At 38.8% G+C, this 27924-nt stretch overlaps 1 protein-coding gene across 1 annotated transcript in view; it reads left to right on the top strand.

Moving 5' to 3' along the window:
* The window catches only part of ZNF654 (zinc finger protein 654), a 58737-nt gene that overhangs the window by 22413 nt on the left and 8400 nt on the right, over positions 1 to 27924 (top strand). The window contains exons 3-6 of the mRNA XM_054046008.1: positions 4392 to 4473; positions 6625 to 6760; positions 18406 to 18608; positions 19512 to 19651. Coding sequence (XP_053901983.1) covers positions 4392 to 4473; positions 6625 to 6760; positions 18406 to 18608; positions 19512 to 19651 — 561 coding nt within the window. The remainder of the gene's footprint in view (positions 1 to 4391; positions 4474 to 6624; positions 6761 to 18405; positions 18609 to 19511; positions 19652 to 27924) is intronic.

Consider the following 27924-nt stretch of genomic DNA (forward strand, 5'->3'; position numbering starts at 1 on the left):
TGCCATTTTGAAAAACAAGAGACTCTAATGTAGAATATCTCTACATATTTTTTTTTACAAATTCAGAGTAACTTTTTGATTCATCATTGGATAAAGAAGAATTAGGTGCATCTTAATGTAGAAGTAGCTCAACCCTTAATTACTTCCAGACAAAGCCTGTTGTTGTAGATAATGTTCTTCCCTTTATAAAGAACATGACATTTACAGAAATGTTCGTTGGCCTGGTCTACGTTTAAAATGTAGATCAACCTAGCTGTGTCACTCAAGGGTGTGAAAAATTCATATCCCGAGCACTGAAGTTAAGCTAAGACCACAAGACTGGCCATACTGGGTCAGACCAAAGGTCCATCCAGCCCAGTATCCTGTCTGCCGACAGTGGCCAATGCCAGGTGCCCCAGAGGGAGTGAACCTAACAGGTAATGATCAAGTGATCTCTCTCCTGCCATCCATCTCCACCATCTGACAAATAGAGGCTAAGGACACCATTCCTTACCCATCCTGGCTAATAGCCATTAATGGACTTAACCTCCATGAATTTATCTAGTTCTCTTTTAAATGCAGTTATAGTCCTAGCCTTCACAACCTCCTCAGCTGACCTAACCTCCAGCGTAGAAATGATTTAAGTCGACTGAAGAATTATTTCATCAACCTAGCTGTTGCCGCTTGGTGAGGTAGATTAACTACATTGATGGAAAGACCACATCCGTTAATGTGGGAAGTGTCTACACTACAGCAGTGCAGCTCTGCTGCCTGTAGTGTAGATATGCTTTTACTGTTCACCTTAGATCATCTTGGCATTTGTACATACCTTAATTCCTTTCGATCAGTTTAGTGTTGAAGCTTGAGTAAAACAATTTGCTTTTATTTTAGGAGTTCTTTGGAAACTGAATTTCAAAAGTACTGAATATAGAAAGTGAATTTTAATTGGTTATTTTCTAGGTACCTTGTGAACTGTTAAGTTGACCAAAACTTTTAAGCTGTTTTATAATAATTTCTGAAACTGTCTTTCACTACTTAAAGTTTCTGATACCTACAGTTGCAGGAATAAATGTTCCAGGCAGAGAAAGTGTTAAAGACACTGGTGAAGACAACTTATCCTTAAGTTCTAAGATCAGTCCCCTGTTACCTCCAGCAGCTGCAGAGGATGCTAGGACTTGCACAGAAGCCCTGTTTGGGCCTTAATATTTCATGACAGCCCATGGCTGGTATCAGTCTGATAAACTTCAAGCTCCATTCTCACTAGCTTTTCTAATGGAAAAGGAGCTTTGTCTGAATTATTTATTCCCCCGAATCGGGGCCTGTGCCTAAGAGGGCCCTGCACCCTAAAAATGAGCACTTAACTTAGGCGCCTTTTTTAATTTTTACTCACCTGGTGGCGCTCCGGGTCTTTGGCAACGAGTCTTTCACTCGCTCGGGGTCTTCAGCGGCATTTCGGCGGCAGGTCCTTCAGTGCTGCGGAAGACCCAGAGTGCCGCTGGGTGAGTGATCCCTGCTGGGGCCCCGTCGAAACTATTCGAATTGGGCCCCGCACTTCCTAAAGCCGGCCCTGCTCGCTATAACATCCTTCCTAATAACAAACCTTCTGCTATAATAAACCTGGTCCCTGGATCCCACCTCCAGCCCCATGGCTGTGGCAGTGCTGGAGTAGCTGTCAGCTGTACCACCCCTCAGGGCAATGGGGCTCTTCTGTTATAATGAACCCCTGGCTATAATGAACAAATGGCATGGATCTCAGTGGGTTCATTATAGCAATGGGGTACTGTATTTGCAAAGTTACTTTTGTAACCCCAACGGCTAGAAATTTAACTTTCTTTAAATGAAATCTTAAATCAGCAAAAATTGATGTCTCGGGTCCTCAGCCCTTTTGCTACAAAGTTACTCATACTAGTAACCTGATTTTGGAAGCCTTTATTTTTTTTTTTTCTTTTACTGTTTGTTCAGGAAGTTTTAACAGGTTTACAAATCCTTGCCATGTAAATATCAGAAACAAAATAATCATTACAATAGTAAGCTTCTGTTTTGAGAGACACCGTACGGTAATATAGTCATCGGCTCTCTCTGTTTATAACATGTTAAAACCTGTTGTTGTGAGAATCATTACAATGTCCATAACGTGTTTCTAATGAGTATATTAAATTGAGTGGAATTTCTGATTACACATGTAACAGACCAGGCATGTCTATCAAATGTTAATGTTCTCCCAAAAATTGAACAATTGTGCTCTTTTTTTGCGGTGAATGTACTTTGTTGGAGCATTGAATAAATGGTAAACCAAATATGTTTGTCCTCTGTCTATTTTGCTGGGTACTTCATTGGTGCATTAATTTTTCATAACCACCTTTGATATTTCTTTGAACCATTCTGTTAGTTTTTTCAAGTTTTCTAACACTGAGGGTGATTTTTAGTCCTGTTGTTGCCTTATCAAATAGCAGAATACTATTAGCAGTTAAGATGGTAAATTTCTGTACTTTTATTTTTATCTTTAAGGTACTGGGAAAAAAAAAATATAGTGACTCTTTAGAACTAGATGTAGTGGATCCCTACAGAAATCCGTTCAAGTAGTGTGGTAAGCTAAAGTCGATAGAGTAGAGTGGCAGAGCAGTGCGTAGCAGTACTCCAGCAGTTCTGTCTCAGGAGGGAAGTTAGTCTGCATCTTGCAGAGTGTGGGAGCTTTGCCACTGGATACTTCACTGCTCTCCTTCTCTGCTCACAGAGTGGCAAGTGGGATACTTTTAGCTAGTGACTTGCTGCAGGATTTGTCAAGGATTGAGCTGTGAGTAGAGCACAGTGTCTTTGCAAGAAAAACTCAGAGTAATAAAAGAAATTTTAAATCAAATCTTTTGTGTGAAAGGGATAGAGTGAGGGGCAAGACGTAGAAACTATACAAATATAGGGGAGGAGCAGTGAAAATAGGTCAGAATTAAGACATGCTAATTTTGTATGCCAGTTTGTTTTGTCACACAGAAGCTAAATTAAGTCTCATTGGGTTGTGAACACAACACTTCATCATTCTTGAAAACCACCTTAAAAAGTTTTCCATAGACAATACAAAACAAATTATCAACTGTTTAGTCATTTTTCTGGTACAATAGTTTCAATCACACATGGCCTTGACAAGTAATAAGTATGTAGTGACAAGACAAAATAAGGAATGGAAAACTTGTGGGTGAGAAGGTAAATTACTTGTGACTTTGACATTTAATAGAAAGTAACATGTTAGGGGTTAAGTGTCTATCACCCAAAGTCCTGTGCAAAGTATTAGGCTAACCTACAAGACTTGTATGTTTCACAAGGATTTGAATTATGCATCATGGAAGTGTATTCTATCATTTGTGAAAATTCAAATTGCTAAATTTTCTTACACTCGAATACTCAGGCTTGTAGAAATGTAGCTTCAGAGCATTGCATGGCGACTTAGCAGTGACTAGTGATAACTCAGGGCTAAATCTTTGTGCAGTGCAATTAAAATTAATCCCATCTAGCAGCTGCTGTTAATGAGATTCAAAAACCTGAAAATAAGAAATTTGTGAATCTTTTCCTGAATGGTGAGGCTTTGAGTTTCAAATATAAACTATGCAATTGTATTGCCATGTTTTTGTTACAATGGTACGTTATGCATCTGGATGGGAGACAACTTCACCTCATTCTGTTGAATTTCCATCTCCTTGTCACATGCTTAGAGTGAACAGAAACCAAGTTAAAGGGGATGTGCACAGTTCTGTTTTAATTTATAGTATCATCTTGCTATATAAAGGAAGTCAAAAGGATTTTCTGTCCCCAAAGGGTTTTTTCTGTTTGTGTTGAGAAATATCAGATAGGTCCATTCCTGTGCTCTCTAGCAAAATGAGGGGACTGAGATCATAATCATATTGGGAGTTTTCAGATCCAAAAGTTGAGGAAGTATCAAGTCTTCAATCTATGTTCTTGCTTTCAGCAGCTGTTTAAGTTAACACTTGAAGTAAAAATCTCTAATTTGGTTTCATTTACATGATGTCTGATTTTTTTACAATCCTAGGAGTTACACAATAGTTTGAGTTTTTAGGGGTGGGCCAGACCTGAGTTTCTCATTTACAGCCAAAAATATTGAGTTAACTGGTGCAGAACTGAGTATAGCTTTTATACATTGTGGGTGGGATTTTCAATGTTGAGCATTTTTTGCCTAAGTCTTACTATTGGTATAAATTGGGTCTGAGTCAAACAAATGGTAAGTGCTTTGGAAAACACTACTCTATATTTTAGCTGCTGTGATATGTAATACAATTTTTAATAGAGTTGTTGTAGTTTGACTGCCTAAGTACCAAATAATTTCAGGATCCCTAGCTGTGAAGACAGCTGAAATGATTTGCTTTTGTTTGGTTTGGTTTTGACTTGTTGTTTACTTGTGTTTGTAGGAGTTTTTTTGAATTGCTGCTGTTCTTTGGAAAAGATGAATTCTATGAAGATCCTTTAAAAGATATTCTAGGTTCAATCCAGGTAATACCAGTTTTTGCTTGCTTCTATGTTTGTTTTTGTAAAACACAATTTTTGGTTTTTGAAGATCAGCCTGTTTGTAGAAAGTCATGCTTTCATGAGTGTTTGGAGGATACAAGCATTGGTAGAACACTTCAGTAGCGTGAAGATAGTGAGCCATTTTATTTACACTTCCCGTCTCTGTAATTTTATCAGAGGAAAAACCTTTTAGTACACTTGCCATTGCTGCTACTATTCATATCAAAAGCCTAAATAAACTAGAGCACAATCCTTGTTTTGTAATGATGAACAGATTAATAAGGTTCTATTTTGTGAATTTGCTTTAAGAGACAGGAAAAAAAATTCAAATAAAGATCCCATCACCAAATTAATTTCTGACAGCTTTCCTTTAAGTATCTGACCAGAGTTTAGTGTCATTCAAGTAATCAAGTGTTCCACGTTAAGATTTAAATCTACAGTTTCCTCCTCCACAATTTTAGACAGTGGACTGAAAAAGCAAAACTGTTATCTTATTTTATTGTTTAGGACTAGGCTGTGTTCAGTTACTTGCCTTATGTGTTGGGCATTGGAGGATGCTAACATCTAGTAACTGCTTTATAATTGTACAGTAATGTTCTCATTAACCATCTGACATAAGTTACCTAGGCACATGCTGCAGAATTGGATAAGGGGAAGGGAGCTGATTTAGACACACAGAATGAAGCATGTCATGGTTTTGCTTAGGTTTTGTGGGACTGTTTTTTGTTAATATTTAGGGTACCCAAAGGAATGGTTGCTATGTCAGATTCAAGTTGAGACAGATCCTTGCCGTAAAGAATTTATAACGTAGACAGGGGATGTAAGAGGAAACTGATAAAAAGGCCCATATTTTTTCTTTACCCTTAAATTGTTTGTTTTTATTTTAGCTTTTTTGGTTTCTCCTTTTTTATTTTCGATTTACTTAAACCATTTGCCTCTCATTTGTCATTTTGCATTTTGACACACATTAGTTTTGTTTTCTTTTAAATCAATAGTGCATTAATGGTCAAAATGGTCTTTTTAATGAGGAAACTTGTAAGATTTGCTTTTCAACCGAACACCTACATACAAATTGTCTGGATGAAAATAAATCCGTTTCAGTTCCTTGACAGTCAAACACAACTCATTCAGACATAATAGACAAACTTAGGAATGAATTGAAGAACATAGTAGCTAAAATAACCTACAGCAGAAATGAATGTTAAAGCAGTGAATTGTAAATGCCTGGAAGCTGTTCTCTAGCTTACATGAAATATGGATTGTCCCAAAGACACTTCAGTGTGCAATAAAAGCTAATGATAGATAAATTGTCTTGAATAGAATGATCTGAAAATAATTTCAGATACCATCTTACTTTCCATTTAGTATCTTGTTTCTTTTTGCGGATGACTGATACCAGGTGTTGTGTTAAGCTATTAATTGATGCTGGTGGCAAAGGCTACTTTATACCAGTAAATTACAAAGAAAGAATAACTTGGGCAGCATGAAAATTGTGGCTGCTGCTATCGGATTACTACAAGTAAACATTTGGCTTGATATAAGAGTTATAGGGTTTAAAAAACATATCTGCTTTCGGACAGTCCATAATCACCACATAATTCCAGGGTAATTTCTTTTTTGTACTGCATTTATTCACTTCTGCCATTAAAATTAACTTAGCACAGTATAGACTGCATGACTGGACCAAACCTCACCTGTTGTAAATCAGTGCTGATTTATGCAAGCTGAAGAGCACCCTAGTATGTGTTCTACTTAAATATCTCTTAATTGGAGACTAGAAGACAGCTCCCCAAAAGTTTGGGAAATGGCACAAACTTGTCAGGCTTAGTTGACTGCATTGTTAGGATGTTTACCAAGGTTTGTGTATAACCTTTAGATTACAGAAAAGCTAGATGGGTACCTTTTTATTAAAGGCTTAATATATAGCTTCAGTCAACATGTATGTGGATTTCATAGTTTTAACTCAAAATAAATATTTCTTGAAACTTGTTTACAACATTTTATAATATGTATTTAACTTGTACGGTAACTTTTAAACCCTTCTCAGGAAGTTTGACTTTTTAGCCATTAAATGAATAAAAAAGGTCTGTCAGACCTCTTGACAGTTTTAAATCTAATCCACTTTTTTACTCCTAGGAATGCCAGAACCTCCTAAGCAGATATGGAAATGTCAACCTGGAATTAGTGACTCGAATTATCAGAGATGGAGGGCCATGGGAAGATCCAGTATTACAAGCAGTTCTTAAAGCAAAGCCTGTATCTCAGGAGTTAGGTACTTGATTTAACACACAGACATTTTTAAAAGACTTTAAAACATGCATGTTTAAGTATTATTTTACAGATACTTTTGCATATTGGGGCAATACTGACAGAGAAAGTGTGGTGTCAATAGTACTTAAGTTGTATTTTTGATATAATTTACTATACATGTTATACTTGGTGTCCTATATAATAGGTACTAATTTGAAAAACTTGTTCACTGTTCGCTCACCCTGTAGGGCATAATGAGCTAGTTACCCTGAGGCTGTTTTTTTTTTTTTTTTTTTTAAATTGAAGTAATTACATATAATACTTAGAGCCAGGTATTTACCTGTCAACTCAGTAGTTTGGGAGGAGGGGCAAAAGCTCTTCATTAAATTTCTATCAAGGCAAGACATCAAGGTAGTTGAAGTATTCATAGCTTTATACAAGAAAATAAATCTGATTTTGAGGTGATTGGTGAAAGGTTTTCACCACCAGCCTTATGAACTACATTCAATTATATTACATAAATGTCTTTACTAACCTCCTAGGGAATGTGGTCTACTAGCAGTGATCTATGGCACCTTTTTACCTCTTGCTTACTAGTTCAAATTGGCTCATTTTGATATTGACTAAAGAATGCCACTATCTTTCACTAGTTTTCCAATTTTTACATGTCAGAGTATCTTTCTTGAGACAGACTGGTTCAGTCAGTAGACAAGTGTGTACATTATAATTGTCACCTTTATGGTAGCATTAATTCAGAAGGTAAAGACTGAAAGGCCATGGAAACTGAGTTGCCCCCCATAAGCATAGATGGTTGTTCCAGAACAAAGAGGAGGGAATTTAATAAGGCTTGGTCCACACTGGGGCGGGGGATCGATGTAGGAAACGCAGCTTCAGCTACGAGAATAGCGTAGCTGCAGTTGACGTTTCCTAGATCGAACTAAGTTTACTTACTGCGGGTCCATGCGGCGCAGGCAAACTCCCCCGTCGACAGCGCTTCCTCCTCTTGGCGAGCAGGAGTTCCGCAGTCGACAGGGGAGCGCTTCTGGGATCAATTTATCACGTCCAGATGCGACGCGATAAATCGATCCCAGAAGATGGATCTCTACCCGCTGAATCAGGCGGGTAGCGTGGACCTAGCCTAAGATAATGCAGGGAAGCTTTGAGTGCTATACATCATCTGTGGACAAAAGGACTTGGGTCTTCAGAGGTGTCAATAGTGTACCTTTCATTATAAGTAAATTTGTATGAAAGCAGAATTATGGTGGGGTGGAAATCTCATTGGAGAGTTTTGTATCACACTGCAAGTTCTACCAGAATTTCTGTTTGTAATGATCTGGTGGTAAAGGAGGTAATAGAAGTAATGAAAGTGATAGAAGTCCAAAAGGATTTGGGCTTTTTATAATATCAACAGGATGTTCTGAGAGAGATGGAGAGCGCTCAGATACATAGCAGATTGCTCTTCAGTTTTGGACGTTTCAGGTGGCTTGATCCAAATTCTTGGCCTTCCAAATAAATAAATAAATGGTCCTTTTCCTAAGAGCTATTTATTTTCTGATTTGTCTGGTTAGTCATTATGCAGAAGCTTCCCCCAACATGCTTTCCTGCTACCTGGTTCTTTGTCTCTCCCAGAATAAAATTAGCTGTAGCCTTTAGAAGATCATTTTACCTAAGATGACTGCAGGCTGGATCTCCCTTCCTTGCTATTGCTAAGTATTTTAGCTCCTATATTTTCTACTGGCTTTCTCTCACACATCTATCTCTGAGATGGTAGCACATCCTTATGCTGTTTTCTATTTCCTTTTAGGCAAATTACTCCTTGTTTTAAAAAAGAAAAAATATTTTATTGCTACTTAAATTTGGCTGCCTCTAAAGCCCAAATCTTCTGGAAAGAGCTTTCAGTGAGCATAGGAGGATTTTTGAATCCTTAGTGTGAGCAATTCAGTACTGCAAAAATAATACATTTAGGCTATATTTATCTTTCTAAAACATTACCAAACTGCTTTCACAGTGGGCACTTTTGGTCAGGGTGGTTTGTTTTAAATCGTGAGTTAAATCAGCAAGCAGGAGATCTTGATTTAAATAATCCATTTTAATCATGTTTTGTGTTTGTACTTATTTTCCTAAAGAGAGGTTGATTTTTCATTATTTGGTGTAATTACTAAAACATGTTTGCAACTAAAAATAGCCTTTACACTAAATGTGGTGCTTTTTTGCTAACCAGGAGGACACTTTATCTATACACATTTAGTTAAGCAATTTAAATAGCTTACCTTACTTTTATTCAAATTCTTAATTTTTGCATTTTTCTTGTTACAAAATGGCGAACCATGCATTTCTTATTTTCTAGATTAACTTTTTACTTGTGATTTATATTAAGTGCCGGTTGGAATTCAAATTCAATTAAAAAATGCACAAAAACAGCACTGTAATACTTTTATTAAATAAAGATACTAGATTGATAAAAAGTTTCAAAGTTGATCAAACATTATTTGCATTTAAAACTGGCAGTAGTATCTCTAGTTAATGAACTGATTGTTTCTGCTCATCATATCCTTCAAGATTTTAGAACCCATAGATCTCACCAACACCTAGTTTTTATTCATAGATTGGAAGAGGAAAACAAGCTTTTCTGCATTTTCTTCAACTCCCAGTGGGTTTCTTAATTTTGAATGAACTAGTCATCAAACTGAACTAGTAATAAACTGAAATGAAGAACATACTCTCTTCACACTTGCAGAAGAGGTTCTTCTTCGAGTGCTTGCTCATGTTGATTCCATGGTAGGTGTGCACATGCCACATGTGCAGTTGCTGGAGATGTTTCCCTTAATGGTCTCCGTAGGTCCGGCCCTAGCGCCCCTGGGAGCCGCGTGCTTATGCGCTGGTATAAGGGGTGCCATGGCCTCGTGCCCTCTCAGTTCTTTCTTACCATCCATGACAGTTGCTGGAACGGCTTTTTACTCTCATATGGTTTTCTTACCCTGGTGGTTTGGACTTACTTTTATATATTTATATTTATATATATATATATATATATATATATATATATAATATATATATATATATAAACTATATATAGTTCTTTCTAGTTAGCTTAGTTAAAACAGTAAATGTTAAAGTATAGATAGTTGTCCCAGTCTTGAGGGACTTTGTCCCAGGGACTGGGCATGTCCCGGTCTGCACATTTCAAGCCGTGCTGTACCTGCCTATGCCTATGAGCAACATGCATTCAGCTTGTCTGAAGTGCCTCAGGGACGCTCACATCAAAGACAAGTGCAAGTGTATTGGTCTTCAGGGGCTTCAGGTGTCAAAATCCTTCCGTACCTCGACAATTGGCTAATCAAGGGCCGTTCACAAATTTAAGTCCAGTGCAACGCTGACTTCGTATGGGCTACTTGTCAAGAGTTGGGCCTATTAATAAACGAGAAACAGTCAACGCTAGCCCCTGTTCGGAGAATAGAATATATAGGGGCAATGCTAGACTTCACTCAAACGAGAGCCTACCTACTGGAGGCCCGGCTCCAATCTATGTCGATCCTAGTCCCCTCGTCAGGGCCACCCACTCATGGTCATAGGAATGTGGCTCAGGTTGCTGGGTCACATAGCAGTGTGTACTTACTTGGTGCAGTATGCGTGGCTGCATCTCAGACCCCTACAGATGTGGCTGGCCTTAGTCTGTTTTCCAGGCAGGCACCATTTGGATATGATTCTCCCAGTTCCGTTGGCTGTCTTAGTGTCTTTGACTTCGTGGGTGGACCCATGGTCGGTGACTAACAGCGTGCCCTTTGCTGCCCCATATCCTTCAGTGACCTTAGTTTTGCTTCAGACCTGGGATGGGGAGCCCACCTCAGCAGTCTCAGACCCCAGGGCCTCTGTTCCCAGGAAGAACTTTCCTTACATATAAACATCATAGAATATCAGGGTTGGAAGGTCATCTAGTCCAATCCCTAGACAGATTTTTGCCCCAGATTCCTAAATGGCCCCCTCAAGGATTGAACTCACAACCCTGAGTTTAGCAGGCCAATGCTCAAACCACTGAGCTATTCCTCCCCATCAGGGAACTGAGTCATATACTTAGCCTATCAGGTGTTCCTTCCCCCTCTGTCAGGCAGAGTAGTGCAGGTCTTAACGGACAACCCAGCCTCCGTGTTTTACACCAAAAAACAAGGGGTAGCTCACTCTTCAGCCCTGTGTTAGAAGGCCCTCTGGTTGTAGGACTTTTGTGAGGATCACGCAGTCCACTTCAAGGTGGTGCATCTCCCAGGAGATCAGAATGTGCTAGCGGATTCCCCTCGGCAGGTCCTTCTCCTCTCGCCACGAGTGGTTCCTTCATACACAGGTGGTCAGCACCATCTGCCACAAGCGGGGGACTCCCCAGTTGGACCTGTTTACCACCGGACAGAACAGAAAATACCATCAGTTCTGCTCGGTACATGGGCTCAGCAAGGGATCCTTCTCAGATACCTTCCTGCTCTCCCGGGCAGTCAGGGGACTACTGTGTACGCTTTTCCACCGATACTCCTGGTTCACAAGGTTCTCTTAAAGATCAAGACAGACAAGGTAAAGGTTACCCTGATAGCCCTGGTATTGCCTCATCACTGTTGATTCGGGATGCTTCTGGACCTCTCGGTAGCAGCTTCACTGGGGCTTGATCTTGATCTTGCAGAACCAAGGCCGATTGCTCCACCTGAACCTCTCCTCCCTACACCTGATGACGTGGCTGCTGTGTGGCTGAACACAGAAGAGCAAGTCTGCTTGGAGCAGGTCCAGCAGATCTTGCTAAGCAGCAGGAAACACTTCCCAGGCGACCTACTTGGCAAAATGGAAGCATTTCACTTGTTGGCCCTCATAATGGAATCTCTCTCCCTCTTGGTCATCCCTGCAGTCCATCTTGGGCTATCTGCTTCACCTGAAGCATCAAGGGCTAGTTCTGTCATTGATCAAGGTTCATTTGGCAGCCATCTCGGCCTTCCATTATCTGGTCTACAGTAGATCGGTCTTCTCCCACGAGATGACGGTCTGGTTCCTGAAAGGTTTAGAGAGACTCACCTGCAGGTTTGCAAGATTCCCCCATGGGACTTAAACCTGGTGCTGTCAAGGCTCCCGGGAGTCTGCCTTTGAGCTTTTGGCATCTTGTTCTCTGCTGTTCCTCTCGTGGAAGGTTGCCTTCCTTGTGGTGGTTTTCTTGGCCAGCAGCATCTTCAAGATCAGAGCCTTGACTTCAGAACCCCCTTGTATGGTGTCCCTCAAAGAGAAAGTTCAGCTACATCCCCAACCAGCCTACCTACTAAAGGTGGTGTCGCAGTTTCAGCCAGGACATTTTTCTGCATGTCTTCTTTCCGAAGCCTCGCAGAACAGAAAAGGAATGCCGGCTGCATACCATAGCATTCGACAGGCCCTGGCCTTCTACATTGAAAGGACTAACCCTTCCACAAGTCAACATAGCTTTGTAACAGTGACAGACAGGATGAAAAGTCTGCCAGTGTCATCCCAGAGAATCTCATCCTGTATAACCACCTGCACCCAGGCTAGCTAGGAGTAGGCGAAGGTTCCACCTCCGGCCATCATGACGGCTCATTCTGCGAGAGCTCAGGCTTTGTCAGCAGTATTCCTCATGCAAGAACCAATCCAGGACATTTGCAGGGCCGCAACATGGTTGTCAGTTCATACTTTGATGTCCCACTATGCTATCACCCAGCAGGCCCAAGACTATGCCAGTTTTGAAAGGGCAGTGTTACAATTAGCACGTCCATGAACTCTGAGTCCACCTCCAAGGGTACTGCTTGTGAGTCACCTAACATGGAATGAGCATGAACAAGCACTCAAAGAAAACCTGTTACTAAACTTTTGTAACTATTCTTGGAGATGTGTTGCTCATGTCTATTCCATGACCCACCCTCTACACGTCTGTCGGAGTTACCGGCAAGAAAGAACTGAGAGGGCATGGGGCCGGCAGTGCCCCTTATACCTGGTTTGACTTTCTTCAAAACTTGGCAACAAAGTTTGTGAGTTAATGGAATTAAATCACTTTTTTGAATTACAGAGGGACTAGGCAGTCCACTAGTCCATTGTCTCCTTTACTTTTTGCACTAGCTGTGGAGCCTTTTGTACAGAGAATACAATGGATCCAACAATGGATCCATCACAGGAATCAAAGTTGCAGGAACACATCAGAAAATAGCAGTATATGCAAGTGATGTAATATTTTTATCTAAAGCAAATATTTTCCTAAAATTAGCTTATAAAGAAATTTGGGACTTTGGGAAAGTGTCTGGATTTCAAGAAAATAATGCCAGATCTGAAGTGATAGCTATAAATTTGCCAGACTCTGAAAAGTCCTCCTCCAGAAAACATTTGGTTACAGATGGGCAACATAGTCTATAAGAGACCTGGGAATTCAAGTCTTAAAAAAAACTAGAAGAGCTGTATGATTTAAATGTCAAACACTACCTCAACACTCCAGATCTCTGTTCATTTGCTGAAGAAGTATGCAATTCCTTGGTTGTGAAGAATAGCAACAGTGAGAATGAATATTCCGCCAAGGATATCTTTATTTCAAAATCTTTCTGTAATTATCCTAGACAAAGCCCTAGCAGGAATGCAGAGGATGTTGTTAGATTGTATATGGAATCAGAAAAGACCAAGAATGAGAGACAATACTTCGTACAGTCCTATTAAACAGGGTGGACTGGCTGTTCAGAATATTCTATGGTACTATCAAGCCAGCCAACTCAAAGCAGTAGTGAATTGGAGGTGCTCTAGCCCAGCAAAACACTGGGTCTGTATTGAACAAGAAAATTGTGGCAGTGTAAACATTGCTGGGCTATTATGGATTAATAAAGAATCAAATCTGCCAGAAATTTCCACACATCTCTTAGCAAAGGCTACTCTATGGGTTTGGGATAGAACTAGAGATAAGATCAGTTCTTTTTCCTCATCAATGACACCAATTGCAAATAATCCAGATCTTAACTCAAATCACAAACCAGGGAGCTTCAAAGATTGGGTGAGCCTTGGAATAAACATGGTTGGTAAGCTATTCAGTAAAGAAACTTTTCTATCTTATTTAGAGATTAAAGATATCTTTAACTGGCCTGCTCTTCCCTGATACCAGTACTTTCAAGTCAGACACAGTTTATCAGCTTTCCAGAAAACTGTTTAAAGCTAACTTTAATAGAAGCAAAGGCATCTAGTCAATTAGGGAACAAAAAATTGTAACTAATTTATTTCAATCTGTGCAGACAGATTTCCTAACAGAAAAGTGTCCCTATATGACATGCTTTGAAAATGATGTGGATAGACCAATCACGCCAAAGGAATGGGGTTTGATCTGGAAAAGAGAACCAGCAACCTCAGTCTGCAGCACAATAAAAGAAAATGTATTTAAGATACTGTTTCAGTGCTACTTCACACCAGCCAGGTTAAAAAATATAAATAGGCTGAACGAACTGGAATAAATGTTGGAGAAATTGTGGCGAGAATGGAGATTTTATGCATATATGATGGACATGTCCAGTCACTTGAGAGTGTTGGGATACAATTGGTAACTAAATATCACAACTTCTTGGATATTTATTGCCAAATGATCCTTTGATAATGCTCTTGGGGCTTCCTAATGGAAATGGTCTCTCACAAGGACATGAAGAATTAATCTCTCATCTGCTAGTAGCTGCTCAACTGTGGGTAGCCTTTCATGGGAAAAAGAAAAATAGCTCAACCATTGCAGAATGGTTCAAAAAATAGGAGGTTGTGGTTATGGAAAAATTCACACCAATTATGTACCCAGTAAAATAAGCAGAAGACAGATACTTATATATTTGGTTACCTTTTCGTCAGTACTCGGATTGCATTCACCGGTGGAAAAAAATCCAGCACACCAATCCAGTTTTTTTGGATCTTAACATTTGATAGACATACCTGGTCTGTTAAATGTGTGTATAAAAAGTTCACTCAATTTAATAATATCACTAGAAATGTCATAGGTATTGTAATGATACTTACTCTGTACTATGGTAATACCCTGTTAAGTAGAAAGATCCGATGACTATATTCCTGTATGTCTCTTTAAACAAAAGTGAAGTCTTGTAATGATTTGTTTCTGATATGTACTTGGCAGGGATTTGTAAACTGGTCAAAACTTCCTAAATACATAGTTTAAAAAAACAACTTAGCAGTAAGTTTGCTGCTTAATATTATTTTTTGTATTTAATTTAATAGTGTTAGATTATAGTAAGTTTAAATCTTTCTATAGGCTGTCATAACTTTAAGTAGGTTTATTTTTAAAAAGCACCTGTATTTAAATAAAAAAATCAATTTAAATTTAAAAAAATCCCTGTTCTTTAAAATAATGGATTTTTATCCATCTTGCCTGTCTGTCGTCCATCTAGCTATGGATTTAGGATTTATCATTAAGTATTACATCTATGAAAATCAGTTGGACAGTGTGTACTGTATGAATAAATCCTATTACGCTGTGTTAGGTCCCCCAATTAGTAGACAGAAGAATAGGCTAGGATAAGCAATGGTTATCATTTCAGCAATATTTCCGGATGACCATGCAGGAGGGCAATATTTAAAAAAAGACCTGGGCTTTACTATTGGAAAAAATGCTTTCCTGGAGACAGATACACGGACCTTTTAGGCAGACCATTGAGTCTCCAAAGCAGCCTGCCATGAATTGTAGGAGAAGTTAAAATTAGAAGGGGTAGAGACTCTCTGGCATAAAAGCTTTCTGCTACCAACTTTATGATCAGAACATCCAGTTAAATTCAAGCAAGATTCTGTATAGTCCTTGTCTGGACAAGAATAGATGCTTTATTTTATTTTTCTCTTACCTTTCTTAAATTAACACTTGTTCAAATGCTGTGCCTGTAATTAGGATTTGTCTGTTGCTTTGGGGCTTAGATCAGCAGCATGTATATTCTTGCCTGAGAAGGTAGGGCCCTCTATGCTAGAGAGGGGAGGAAAGGAAAACAGGTGGGGTTAATCAGCCAAAAAGCACCTAAAAATCTGAGAAGTGACTTGTGAATAGCTGTGGTCAGTACCCATGTAGGTGAGAGAGTCAGTAGTCAGGGGTTCCTGCTGTGAAATTGAACTCTCACCTTTGGATGCTGGGGCATGGTGACCCATGGCTATATCATCTGAAAAAGGGAATTCTATAAATAAGCTAAAATAGTACTGCAGACTTTTCATTCATTACTCAGTGAAAATGTATAATGTACCAAATCATTATGCTCAGTCTTTTGATATGAGTAGAGGTAGGAGTTAAATATCAAATCTCATAGCTTGTCAGGGACTTTTTTGGCATATAAAATAGGTGGTTGAGGATTGGGTTACCTTTAATGTAGATATAGCATTACACAAGTAGTCCCATCATGTGTTTTTAATTTAATTGGAAATATCAGTGATTTTGGTTCTAGTGGTAGTCTGCAATAACTATTGTAGTTCATGCTTGAATTCTGCCTTCCATTTAAATCCTTCCCACTCCTTTTTCACTTGCTCATAACTTTCTCACATAGGTACCTTAGAATGTATTATTATTATTATTATTATTGGAAAGATGAGGTAGAATTAGACTATTTGCATTACAGAAGATTGTCATCCAACTTTGTATGCTTAAGTAATTTACTTCACTATTATGATAAACCTATTATTTCTGTGTTTTGATAGCACCTAAAAATCCCTCTAAAAATCAGCCTCATTGTCCAAGACATGTAACAAACGGTCTCCGCCCCAGAGTACTCACAATGTACAAAAAAGACAGGATGCAACATGTGCTCCTCAAACTAGAAGCATCACACTGAGATTTTGTAGTCTGGAATGAGACTTAAACTGTTCAAGTTTAAAGAGAATATGTTAATGTAAACTTTGATCTAAAATCTGCAATTTTGCATGTGTTTTATTTTTTCTATTTTTTATGAACACATTTAAGTTTTTTTCCATTTCAAGTTGAAGAAATTAAATGTAAAATCTAGCATGAGTTCAATCTTCAGATTGAAAATTTAGTACTCAGTCAAGGGGCCAGATTTTTAAAGGTAATTAGGTGCTTTTGAGTGTCTACAAAGTGCCTTCTTGCATTTTTAGGCTCCTAAATATCTTTAGAAATATGTTCTAAGGTTTCTACTGCAACTTTAACTTGGTTGTGTTGCACATAAGTAGTATTCTAGTCCAGTTGTCCTTGTTGAAAGTAAACCGTAACATACTCTTCGTTAGTGCACCTTTAAGGCTGAGATTAACTTAATTCTAATTATAAGGACACCTTGGGTTGATACAATGAAGTGATGAAATAAACACTATATCTAATCATCATTTCATTTTTTTTGTAAATGATATGTGAGGGAATTAGACTTAATTGTGGCTTGTGGAGATATTAATATGAGAACTATATATTGACTAAAGTTTGAGGTTATCCTATAATTTCAAATAGAAATGCATTTTGACAGTAGAGCTGGGGTGATCTAAATCGGGGGTTCTCAACCTTTTTCTTTCTGAGGCCCCAAAACATGCTATAAAAACTCCACAGCCCACCTGTGCCACAATAGCTGGTTTCCTGCATCTAAAAGCCAGGGCCGGCATTGGGGATAGCAAGCAGGGCAATTGCTCAGGGCCCCTTGCCACAGGGGACACTGTGAAGCTAAGTTGCTCAGGCTTCTGCTTCAGCCCCCGATGGCAGGGCTCAGGGCCCCAGGCTTCAGCCCCATGCAGTGGGACCTCAGCTTTCTGTCCTGGGCACCAGCAAGTCTAATACTCGTCCTGCTGAACCCTGGCGGACCCTCTGAAACCTGCTCGTGGCCCCCCAGGAGTCCCCAGATGCCTGGTTGAGAACCACTGATCTAAGTTAGCTTGGAATTGCTATATGACTCATTAAATCTGGTGTCCACAGCGTAACATTGTAGATAGTCATTTAATACAGCACTAATGCCCAGGCTTTTACTTTATTTTTATGGAATGCATTTGCAGGAATAACAGATTGAACAGTTCTGAAAGTTTCTAGCTTTTATTTAAATTCAGTTCTCTGTAACAGTTCAGAATTTCAGCTTCAAAATGTTTCCACGCCCTGTCGTATTTACTGAAAGGAGCCCAGCGTAAATCAGAATCTTAAAAATAGTTGTCAGAAGCTATAGTTTTCCATCTATCTAAGCAGGTAAAATACAATTGTATTAAAAACTAAAACATGCAGTATTTGAACTGAAGCTAAATTATATTTGATTATCTAATCCCATTCCCACTTTCCCCATTTTTATGGATATCAAGAACATCCAGGATTGTTAGACATTTTAAAGAGTGTTTTGGAAGGGAGATGTATCCTCATGCTTCAGGACATGAGCCACACTCTATTGGGGGTGAGGGAGAAAGTCTGAGTGCATGTTATCCCATAATTGCCTACTGCAAGGTTTACTACACATTCCTCTGAAGCAGCTGGTACTGGTCACTGTTGGAGACAGGATTCTAAATGAGTAAGACCACTAGTATTGTCAGCATAGTAATTCCTCTCACTCCAAACTGAAAGCTAGATCCCTGAATATGGTATTTAAATATATGGTTGGCTTCATTTGCAGATAGTTGATTATACAACTTGTAGATAAGGTCCTGTAAAAAATGTGTGTAATTTAAATATTTTTATGGGGACTTGAGATTCTAATTACGTCTAAATTTTTCTTTTCCATACAGTTAACAAATATTTAAGCTCTGAAAATCCACTATTCTTTGAACTACGTGCCAGATACCTTATTGCCTGCGAACGCATCCCAGAGGCAATGGCTTTTATCAAATCTTGCATAAATCATCCAGAAATCAGTAAAGATTTGTATTTCCATCAAGCTTTTTTCACCTGTCTTTATATGTCTCCAGTAGAAGATCAGCTGTTCCAGGAGGTACTGTGTCAGTGTACATTTTTATGCCTCTAGCAATATATTATACTCTTCTTCTGTATAGTCATCAAGAGAAACATATGAAACTTTTTTTATTTGTACTACAGCCAAATGTCAGAACAGCAGGTGACCTGATTGGTATCCATTTGAATTTATTTTCTGAGGACTGAAGTCTGAACATACAACACCTAGTGACTTCATTGGTCATTTACATTTGCCTGAAGACACAATTTTCCCCAGATATTCTCTAAATAACAGATTCAGAGACATTTTGTAACCAAGTCGAATAGTTGTTTTAAAACAACGGGGCTATAGCAGAAGACGTTAATTTTAGATTACTTTCAGTTTAATTCTGCCTTGTCAAATTTCTTAAACTTCTAAAGAAGTGTTTTCTTTTCGTTTGTGCTGATATGCGAAATGGCACTACATAGTTTCTCCTTTTAATATTGATCGTACATGTTACAAACGAGTGCATTTTGTGTCTAATTTGTCAAAATCAAGATAAAACTTTCAGGTGGGCTTCCAGGATATGTGCAACACAATGCCTAGAAAGAATAGGTTTTATATGTACTAACCCCTAAATCCCATTGAAAACTTTATCCTAAATATCTGATAAAATCTAACAGGTAAACTTGTCTTAGGTTTCAGGGGGTAGCCGTGTTAGTCTGTATCAGCAAAAACAACGAGGAGTCCTTGTGGCACCTTAGAGACTAACAAATTTATTTGGGCATAAGACAACTCGTCTTAGATGATTATCTGCAGAAAAACACAACTTTTGCCAAAGAATCCTTGTCAGTAGCAATTCCCGGAAATATCAATGACTACTTTAGCATAGCAAGGTGTGATCAACTTTTTTCCCCCGCATTAGCAAACTTATCTAAACCTGATCTTATTTTAATTGCATAGCACTTATTGAGGACTGATTGCAAGAGTGGAATTGAGATCATCTGCAACACTGAAAAAGAAGGGAAGACTACCTTAGCCTTACAGCTGTGTGAATCGTTCCTGGTCCCACAGCTCCAAAATGGGGACATGTATTGTATCTGGTAAATACTTTATTTTTGGTGAAGGAGCTTAGAAGATAAATGCTTATTGCCAAGATAGAAGTGAAGTGTGTTAACTTTAAGATGCAGCTAAACTTTAAAACTGCAGTTGTAACTGTTTTGACTTTTCCAGTATGCATGTTATGCATATCTAGTCTGTCTATGTAGTTGTACGTGGGAGGCAGCCGTTCTGTACCCCTAATCATTTTCATTGTAGTGGGTGCATGCTACATTCATTATACTTGATGATAGCTTCAAAGTAGCAGCAGAAGGGTGAGTGTCTAAACTAGAGACTTGCACTGCTGTCAATATCAGTAAATATAACCTAATTACAAATTTTCTGGCACCACAAGTATTTTGCTATCCAGCTTTTTAAACAGTCACACCAACATTATTGTAATTTACCTACAGCATCCCATGGATGTATGCTTTAATATCTAACAGAGGATCTGTAATCTTCTATGAAAATCTGCTGTGTTTGAGAATCCTTTTTTGTTAATTCCAATTTAATTTATTCTCTTAGGCTATTGTGTTACAAATCCAAAGAACCTGCAGAATCACAAAGTTAAATGTATCCATTTAGATAAGATTCACATAATTAAAATAAATCTCCATGCATTCAGAGAAAAGATAGGGCTTGAGATTTTTTTGAAAACATGTATTCTCTAGAATACATCAGAACAAGTATTGCTCTATCCTCTGAGGTCTGAAAGGTGTCTACCAGAGAATAATCTGTTTTACTTTTGAAATTTCTTCTTAAACCAGGTAAAATTTGACAGACTTTTATTAAAAAGTACTTAGTTTATCTGTGTCTAACATGTTGTTGAAGCAAGAAGATTCAGTTGGTTTTGCTGAATCCTACTGATCTGCTTTGTGACGGATCAAGAGAGGGTTTAAAATCAGATTGAAAAATGGAAAATAAGTCTTCCAGGATCCTCAGATCCCAGTATTTGTCTGGTTTATCAAGGGAGATGAGAAAGACAAGAGAAGGTTTTGCATTTTAAAGAGGAGTTCACAAAGATTGTCTAATCTTTATTTTTTCTGGCTAAAGTTTGTATTATATCTCATATGTAAGAGTTACTTATGATGATGAAGCAAAAAAGTTGAATGAATTCTGAACCTGAAATTATTTTTTGGCATTCATACAAAGATACAAATGCAGATTTTTACCAAGAATTCATGATTACAAATGAATAATTTTTGTCTACACTTTGGGTTTCAGACCTGTTTTTAACCATATGTTTCCTTTACCTTAAGTTTTTTAAATGTTTTATACAATTGATCTTTGGGTTAGACACTGTACATAGTCCGTTGTAAAAACTATAACCAAAGATTTCCTCATCCTCACGTTCACGTCTGCATTCAGGGTCAGAGTTGTGAAATTCCAGTAAAGGTGCTTCATGCTTTATCACTTGTCTTCAGAATTGCAACACTTTTACCATTTTCTGGTGCTTTGGCGTCCTTAAGCAGAAGCAGCAAAAGCTTCTGAATTTTCTAAAGGTTCTGGGGCAAATAATTGTGTCCACAGCCGAAATAATTACTGTGCTGTTTATAAAATGCTTAGCTGTCTCACCTGCACACACTGCAGAATAACTCTTCAGACCTCAAAAGGTTAAGTCATCACGGGCAACATTTGTGAAGACATCTGAGAATCACGGTGCCATTATTAGAGGGCTGGAGACCATAAAGTTTAAGCTAAAGTACCCCAAGTCTCAACTTTTCTCTGAGGCCACTGGAATCCCTATGCTTGTGTCATGTGTAGGAAGAAACCATCTTGCTCCCGGTTGGGATCCAGGGCACTATGGATCTAGCAGAGAGGATTTGCCAGGGCTAACAAGTATCTGCAAGGATAATAATACTGATGTTGGGCTGATGGCCACATATATTGTCAGTATCTGTGGCACACCTCCACCTGAAGCAATCTTGGTCTATCCTGAGATCTCTTAATGTGAACCACTCACTCACATACCCCCTCAAAGAAAGATGGCCTCTGAGCCACTCAGTCTCTAGGCTGCCATCAGTTTAATCTGCAGTTAAGAAGGAACAAAGTCTGATGATCCAAATTGTAGTTACTGCAGATGCACCCCTTCTGAAATAACACCCACATATAGGTGTTTTACACAAAGCTGCACTTGGTCTCTGAAGGAACAACTGCACATAAATGTTTTGGAGGAGAGGGCAGTCCTTGACACACTAGAGGACTAAGTACCTTCAGAGCCCAGAACATAAGACCAGCCCTACTGGGTCAGACCAAAGGTCCATCTAGCACGATATCCTGTCTTCCAACAGTGGCCAATGCCAGGTGCCCCAGAGGGAATGAACAGTACAGGTAATCATGAAGTGATCCATCCCCGTCGTCCATTCCCAGCTTCTGACAAAAAGAGGCTAGGGAAACCATCCCTGCCCATCCTGGCTAATAGCTATTGACGGAACTATTCTCCATAAATTTATCTACTTCTCTTTTTAACCCTGTAATAGTTTGGTATTCACCACATCCTCTGGCAAGGAGTTCCCCAAGTTGATTGTGTGTTGTCTGGAAAAAAAATACTTTTTTGTTTGTTTTAAACCTGTTGTCTATTAATTTCATTTGGTGGCCCCTAGTTCTTGTGTTATGAGAAGGAGTAAATAACACTTTCTTATTTACTTTCTCCACACTAATCATGATTTTATAGACCTCTATCATATCTCCCGCCCTCTCCCCCCCACCCCCCCGTTGTCTCTTTTCCAAGCTGAAAAGTCCCAGTCTTATTAATCTTCCTTTATAGGGCAGCCGTTCTATACCCCTGATAGTTTTTGTTGCCCTTTTCTGAACCTTTTCCAATTCCAATATATCTTTTTTGAGATGGGGCGACCACATCTGCATGCAGTATTCAAGATGTGGGCGTACCATGGGATTTATATAGAGGCAATATGATATTTTCTGTCTTATTATCTATCTTTCTTAATTATTCCAACATTTTATTTGCTTTTTTGACTGCTGTTGCACATTGAATGGATGTTTTCAGAGAACTATCCACAATGACTCCAAGATCTTTCTTGAGTGGTAACAACTGATTTAGACCTCATCATTTTCTATGCATAGTTGGGATTGTTTTCCAATGTGCATTACTTTGCATTTATCAACATTGAATTTCATCTTCCATTTTGTTGCTCAGTCACCCAGTTCGGAGAGATCCTTTTGTAGTCCTTTGCAGCCTGTCTGGCACTTAATTATCTTGAGTAGTTTTGTATTATCTGCAAATTTTGCCACCTCACTGTTTACCCCTTTTTCCAGATCATTTATGAATATGTTAAATAGGACTGGGCCCAGTACAGACCCTTGGGGGACACCACTATTTACCTCTCTCCATTCTGAAAACTGACCATTTATTCCTACCCTTTGTTTCCTATCTTTTAACCAGTTACCAATCCACAAAAGAACCTTCCATCTTATCCCATGACTGCTTACTTTGCTTAAGAGCCTTTGGTGAGGGACCTTGTCAAAGGCTTTCTGAAAATCTGAGTACACTATATCCACTGGATCCCCCTGGTTCACATGCTTGTTGACGCCCCTTAAAGAATTCTAGTAGATTGGTGAGGCATGATTTCACTTTACAAAAAGCTCGTTGACTATTCCCCAACAAATTATGTTCATCTATGTGTCTGACAATTTTGTTCTTTACTATAGTTTCAACCAGTTTGCTTGGTACTGAAGTCAGGCTTACTGGCCTGTAATTGCTGGGGTCTCTTCTGGAGCCCTTTTTAAAAAATTGGCATCACACTAGCTATCCTCTGGGCAGTTGCTACAGAAGCTGATTTAAATTATAGGTTACAGATGACAATTAGTAGTCCTGCAATTTCATATTTGAATTCTTCAGAACTCTTGGGTGAATACCATCTGGTCCTGGTGACTTATTACTGTTTAGTTTATTAGTTTGTTCCAAAACCTCCTCTAACGACACCTCAGTCTGGGACAGTTCCTCAGATTTGTCACCTAAAAACAATGTCTCAGCTTTGGGAATCTCCCTCACATCCTCAACTGCAAACAATTCATTTGGTTTCTCTGCAATGGTCTTATCCTTGAGTGCTCCTTTATCATCTTAATCATCCAGTGGCCCCACTGGTTGTTAAGCAGGCTTCCTGCTTCTGATGTACTTAAAAATGTGTTTGCTATTACTTTTTGAGTCTTTGGCTAGCTGTTTTTCAGATTTTTTTTTGGCCTTTCTAATATATTTGTTTACGTTTCATTTGCCAGAGTTTATGCTCCTTTCTGTTTTCCTCATGAGGATTTAACTTCCACTTCTTAAAGGATGTTTCTTTACCTCTGATTGCTTCTTTTACTTTGTTGTTTAGCCACAGTGGCACTTCTTTGGTTCTCTTGCTATGTTTTGTAATTTGAGGTATACATTTAAGTTGAGCCTCTATTATGGTGTCTTTAAAAAGTTTCCATGTAGCTTGCAAGGATTTTACTTTTGGCACTGTACCTTTTAATTTCTGTTTAACTAACTTCCTCATTTTTGTGTAGTCCCCCTTTCTGAAATTAAATGCTACAGTGTTGGGCTGCTGTGGTGGATTCCCTGCCACATGGATGTTAAATTTAATTATATTATGGTCACTATTACCAAGCGGTCCAGCTATATTCACCTCTTGGACTTGATCCTGTGCTCCACTTAAGACTAAATCAAGAATTGCCTCTCCTCTTGTGGGTTCCAGGACTATCTGCTCCAAGAAGCAGTCATTTAAGGTGTCCAAGAAACTTTATGCATCCCTTCCTGAGGTGATATGTACCCAGTCAATATGGGGATAGTTGAAATCCCCCATTATTGAGTTTTTTTATTTTAATAGCCTCTCTAATCTCCCTGAGCATTTCAGTCACTATCACTGTCCTGGTCAGGTGGTCTGTAATGTATCCCTACTGCTATATTCTTCTTGTTCAAGCATGGAATTACTATCCATAGATTGTATGGTATAGTTTGGTTCATTTAAGATTTTTACTTCATTTGATTCTATGCTTTCTTTCACATATAGTGCCACTTCCCCACCAGCACAACCTGTTCTGTCCTTCCAGTATATTTTGTACCCTGGTATTACTGTGTCCCATTGCTTATCCTCATTCCACCAAGTTTCTGCGTTGTCTGTTATATCAATATCCTTATTTAATATGAGGCACTCTAGTTCACCCATCTTATTATTTAGACTTCTAGCATTGGTATAAAAGCACTTTAAAAACTTGTCACTTTTTAGCTGCCTGCCATTACATGATGTAATGGGACTTTTTTCATTTAACTGTTTCTCATCAGATCCTTCCTGCATTTTATCGTCTTCCAACCTCTCCTCCTTATTAGGACATAGGGCATCTCCATTTATAGATCCTACCCTAAGGGATGTCTGAACCATATGGTCCTCTGCACCTGTCGCTTTCCCCCAGCCCTTAGTTTAAAAACTGCTCTACAACCTTTTTAAGTGTAGCAAGGTAATCATGATTCAAACTGACAACCAGGATGTTGACCTAAGCAAACTTAAACAGGATCACACCTTCCAGGTATGTGATTTGGTAGTTTCCAGACATCTGTCATGGTCACTTGCTTGGCATGAAAGAAACACAGTTGTTGATCTGTTTATCTGATCTGCTATTGACCTTTGGCTCAATGGTACTTAGTTCGGTATCTTTTGTGTAGGGTACACCAGAGGGATCTATTCATAACCATTCAGAATGGACATCTAGTGTTATTACCAATACCTACGTGCAGGGATGTTTCTTCCATTTACTTGAAATAGGTCACATTTGCCTTTCCTCTTAACATCGGTAGCAAAGGTCTTAAATCTAGGGCAAGAGAGACAAAGCTTCAAATGCTGTTTGTGGTGGCAAATACTGTTTTCAGCATTTGTTAAGGATGGTGATAACTGATCACATTGGGCTGAATGTCTGGCCACATTGGTCAGAGAACCAGGGAAGCTCTGCATCATATCCTGTGTTCACGCTTCTTGTCAGTCTGGCCCCCGAGAGGATAGACGCTTGGAGTAAAACTTTCAAAATCATCCCATTTTCAAAAGTTACTGAGCCACTTAGTCTAGATCCTATTCACTTTCCGTTAGACATAAGTTCCTATGTGCCTAAATGACTTGAAAATGGGACTTAGGGTCCTGAGTCATTTGGATGCTTTTTAAAATTTTACCCTTGGTGTTTATAAATGTCAAGAGTTTTCCTGCTAATGAGTAGTCTACTTGGTGGACATAGGAATTTAAGGGGAAAAGTTTCAAGATCCTGTGCTAAAAGGCCCATATGAATACTTCTATATGCCCTGTACAAGCTGCTCAGCTTTCTTCTCTTGTCTGTTTAGGTTCTGAGCTTCTTCCCTTAATGTTTGTGAAAAGTTGAAATAGCTATTTGATTATACAGAAGATAATCAGTTTCTCTCTGGGCTTTCACAAGCTTTACACGTGTCTTGATGTATTTGTGAGATATTCATGATCCTGGCAAAGCTGAGCATGAGTGGTTCATACGTCTTGTTTAATCCTTAAGGCAGGAGATTTTTTTTCCCCTGTGAAATTTACTGGAACAATATTTTTGTGCATAAAAATGGCTACCACCAGTTCAGGCTTTTTTGGCTGGCTTCATGGTATAGATAGTTCCTAATACAAAGAGGCTGAAATGATGGATGGTCTTTTTTTAGCTTCGTACACTTACACAATGATAGGATATGCGATTACAGATATGAGGAAAGCCCATTTTTAATTTTGTCCACTATCTGTGAGCTCAGATTTTACTTGCAACTTAATTTTCCTGGGGAAAATGACTTAAGTACTGAATAAGTGAAATTCAGGATCTAGTATCTGAACCAATTTATATTGTATTTTTAAATGTACCGTGGAGCTGTTGAAACACCCCAAATTCTCAAGTGATGTAGGTGTTCTATCCTATTCAGTCAATCCTAGCAATGTTTTCCTCTGTTTAGTGAGGCTGTTCTTCACAAGCTTAATGTCAAAAAGCTTGCTAGACTTGCATCTGGCACATATTAAAAAGACAGCCAAACCTTTTGGTTTTTTTATACTAATTCACTAAGTTCTGTGAGATTCACTAGAAAAAAAAATCCAAGTGGCCTGATCGCATCTCATGGTTGGTTTGGCAGGACTGCAACCTGGTCATGACAAGGCTCATTTCATACAAGTGAGATTCAGCCAATCTTGGCTCTTTTTTTAACCCATGAGATTTGGAAGCTGTGTGTAATTCTTTAAATTATTAACTAAGGGTGGTTACTTAGGTTTGTTCTAGAGGTGTTAAAGAACCTCTTTCTGGGGTATAGGTGCCTTTATTTTTAGACTTCTTTCTTTTGAAAGGTATCTTACGTTGAATCCATCTGTCATGCAGTCACACTAGTGACTCCATAGTTAAAGTTGGAAGAAATTACCTTTATTTCCTGTTGCCCATGAGCTGTACCAGTTTTCAACTGTGAAATACGAATCCCAGTGAAAACTCTACCTACTATCCTGTAAATTGCAAATGTACCTGCTCATTAGAGGTTCACTAGGCTGTCCACCTATATGGTATAGACCAAAGACCTCATTTCCTTCTACACAAGATTCCACTCCCCCTGCACCCAACTATGGGATGGATAACATCAAAGACTTGAAGCTGCATATAAAGGCAGGAGAGTTTTTTCTATATTCATCTTGAAGATGCAGGCCAGAAATTTCCCCTACCATACATCCTCAACAGATGGCCGGATATTGCCATATATCTGTTATAGGCTAAAAGGGCTAGTACAAAAGTTAAGCTGGAAAAGGTAATATTTTATTGGACCAACTTCTCTTGGTGAGAGAGACAAGCTTTTGAATGCTTTTCTCTCTCGCAACAGAAGTTGTTCCAATAAAAGATATTATCTCACCCACTTTCTCTCTCTCTCTCTCTCTCTCTCTAATATCCAGTGCCTGACATGGCTACAACAATACTGCATAGTACAGAAGAAATCACCGGTTAGAAAAGGACAGTATAGTAGTGATATAGACATGCACATGGAAAACATCACTATCTTCTAAATGGTAGCCCATAGGCTTCCCCTAATAATGGAATGAATGAGAGAGCATGTCCCTACCATCCTTTCATTTTGTCACCCTCGGACATTTGTGCTCCTGAAAGCTTCCCCACCTTACAGTGAATGTAATTTAATCCCAGAATATATTGGCATGGCCATCCTGACAGTCATCTTCCCTATAATCTTGGGAAAGCAGGGGTAAATGCTATAAGCTTTCTGTTTTGTTGTCCAGTTCTCTGTGATACTAAACTGGATCCATTAATC

The sequence above is a fragment of the Malaclemys terrapin genome, chromosome 1, assembly GCF_027887155.1.
Source record: "Malaclemys terrapin pileata isolate rMalTer1 chromosome 1, rMalTer1.hap1, whole genome shotgun sequence".
Taxonomy (NCBI): Eukaryota; Metazoa; Chordata; order Testudines; family Emydidae; genus Malaclemys; species Malaclemys terrapin.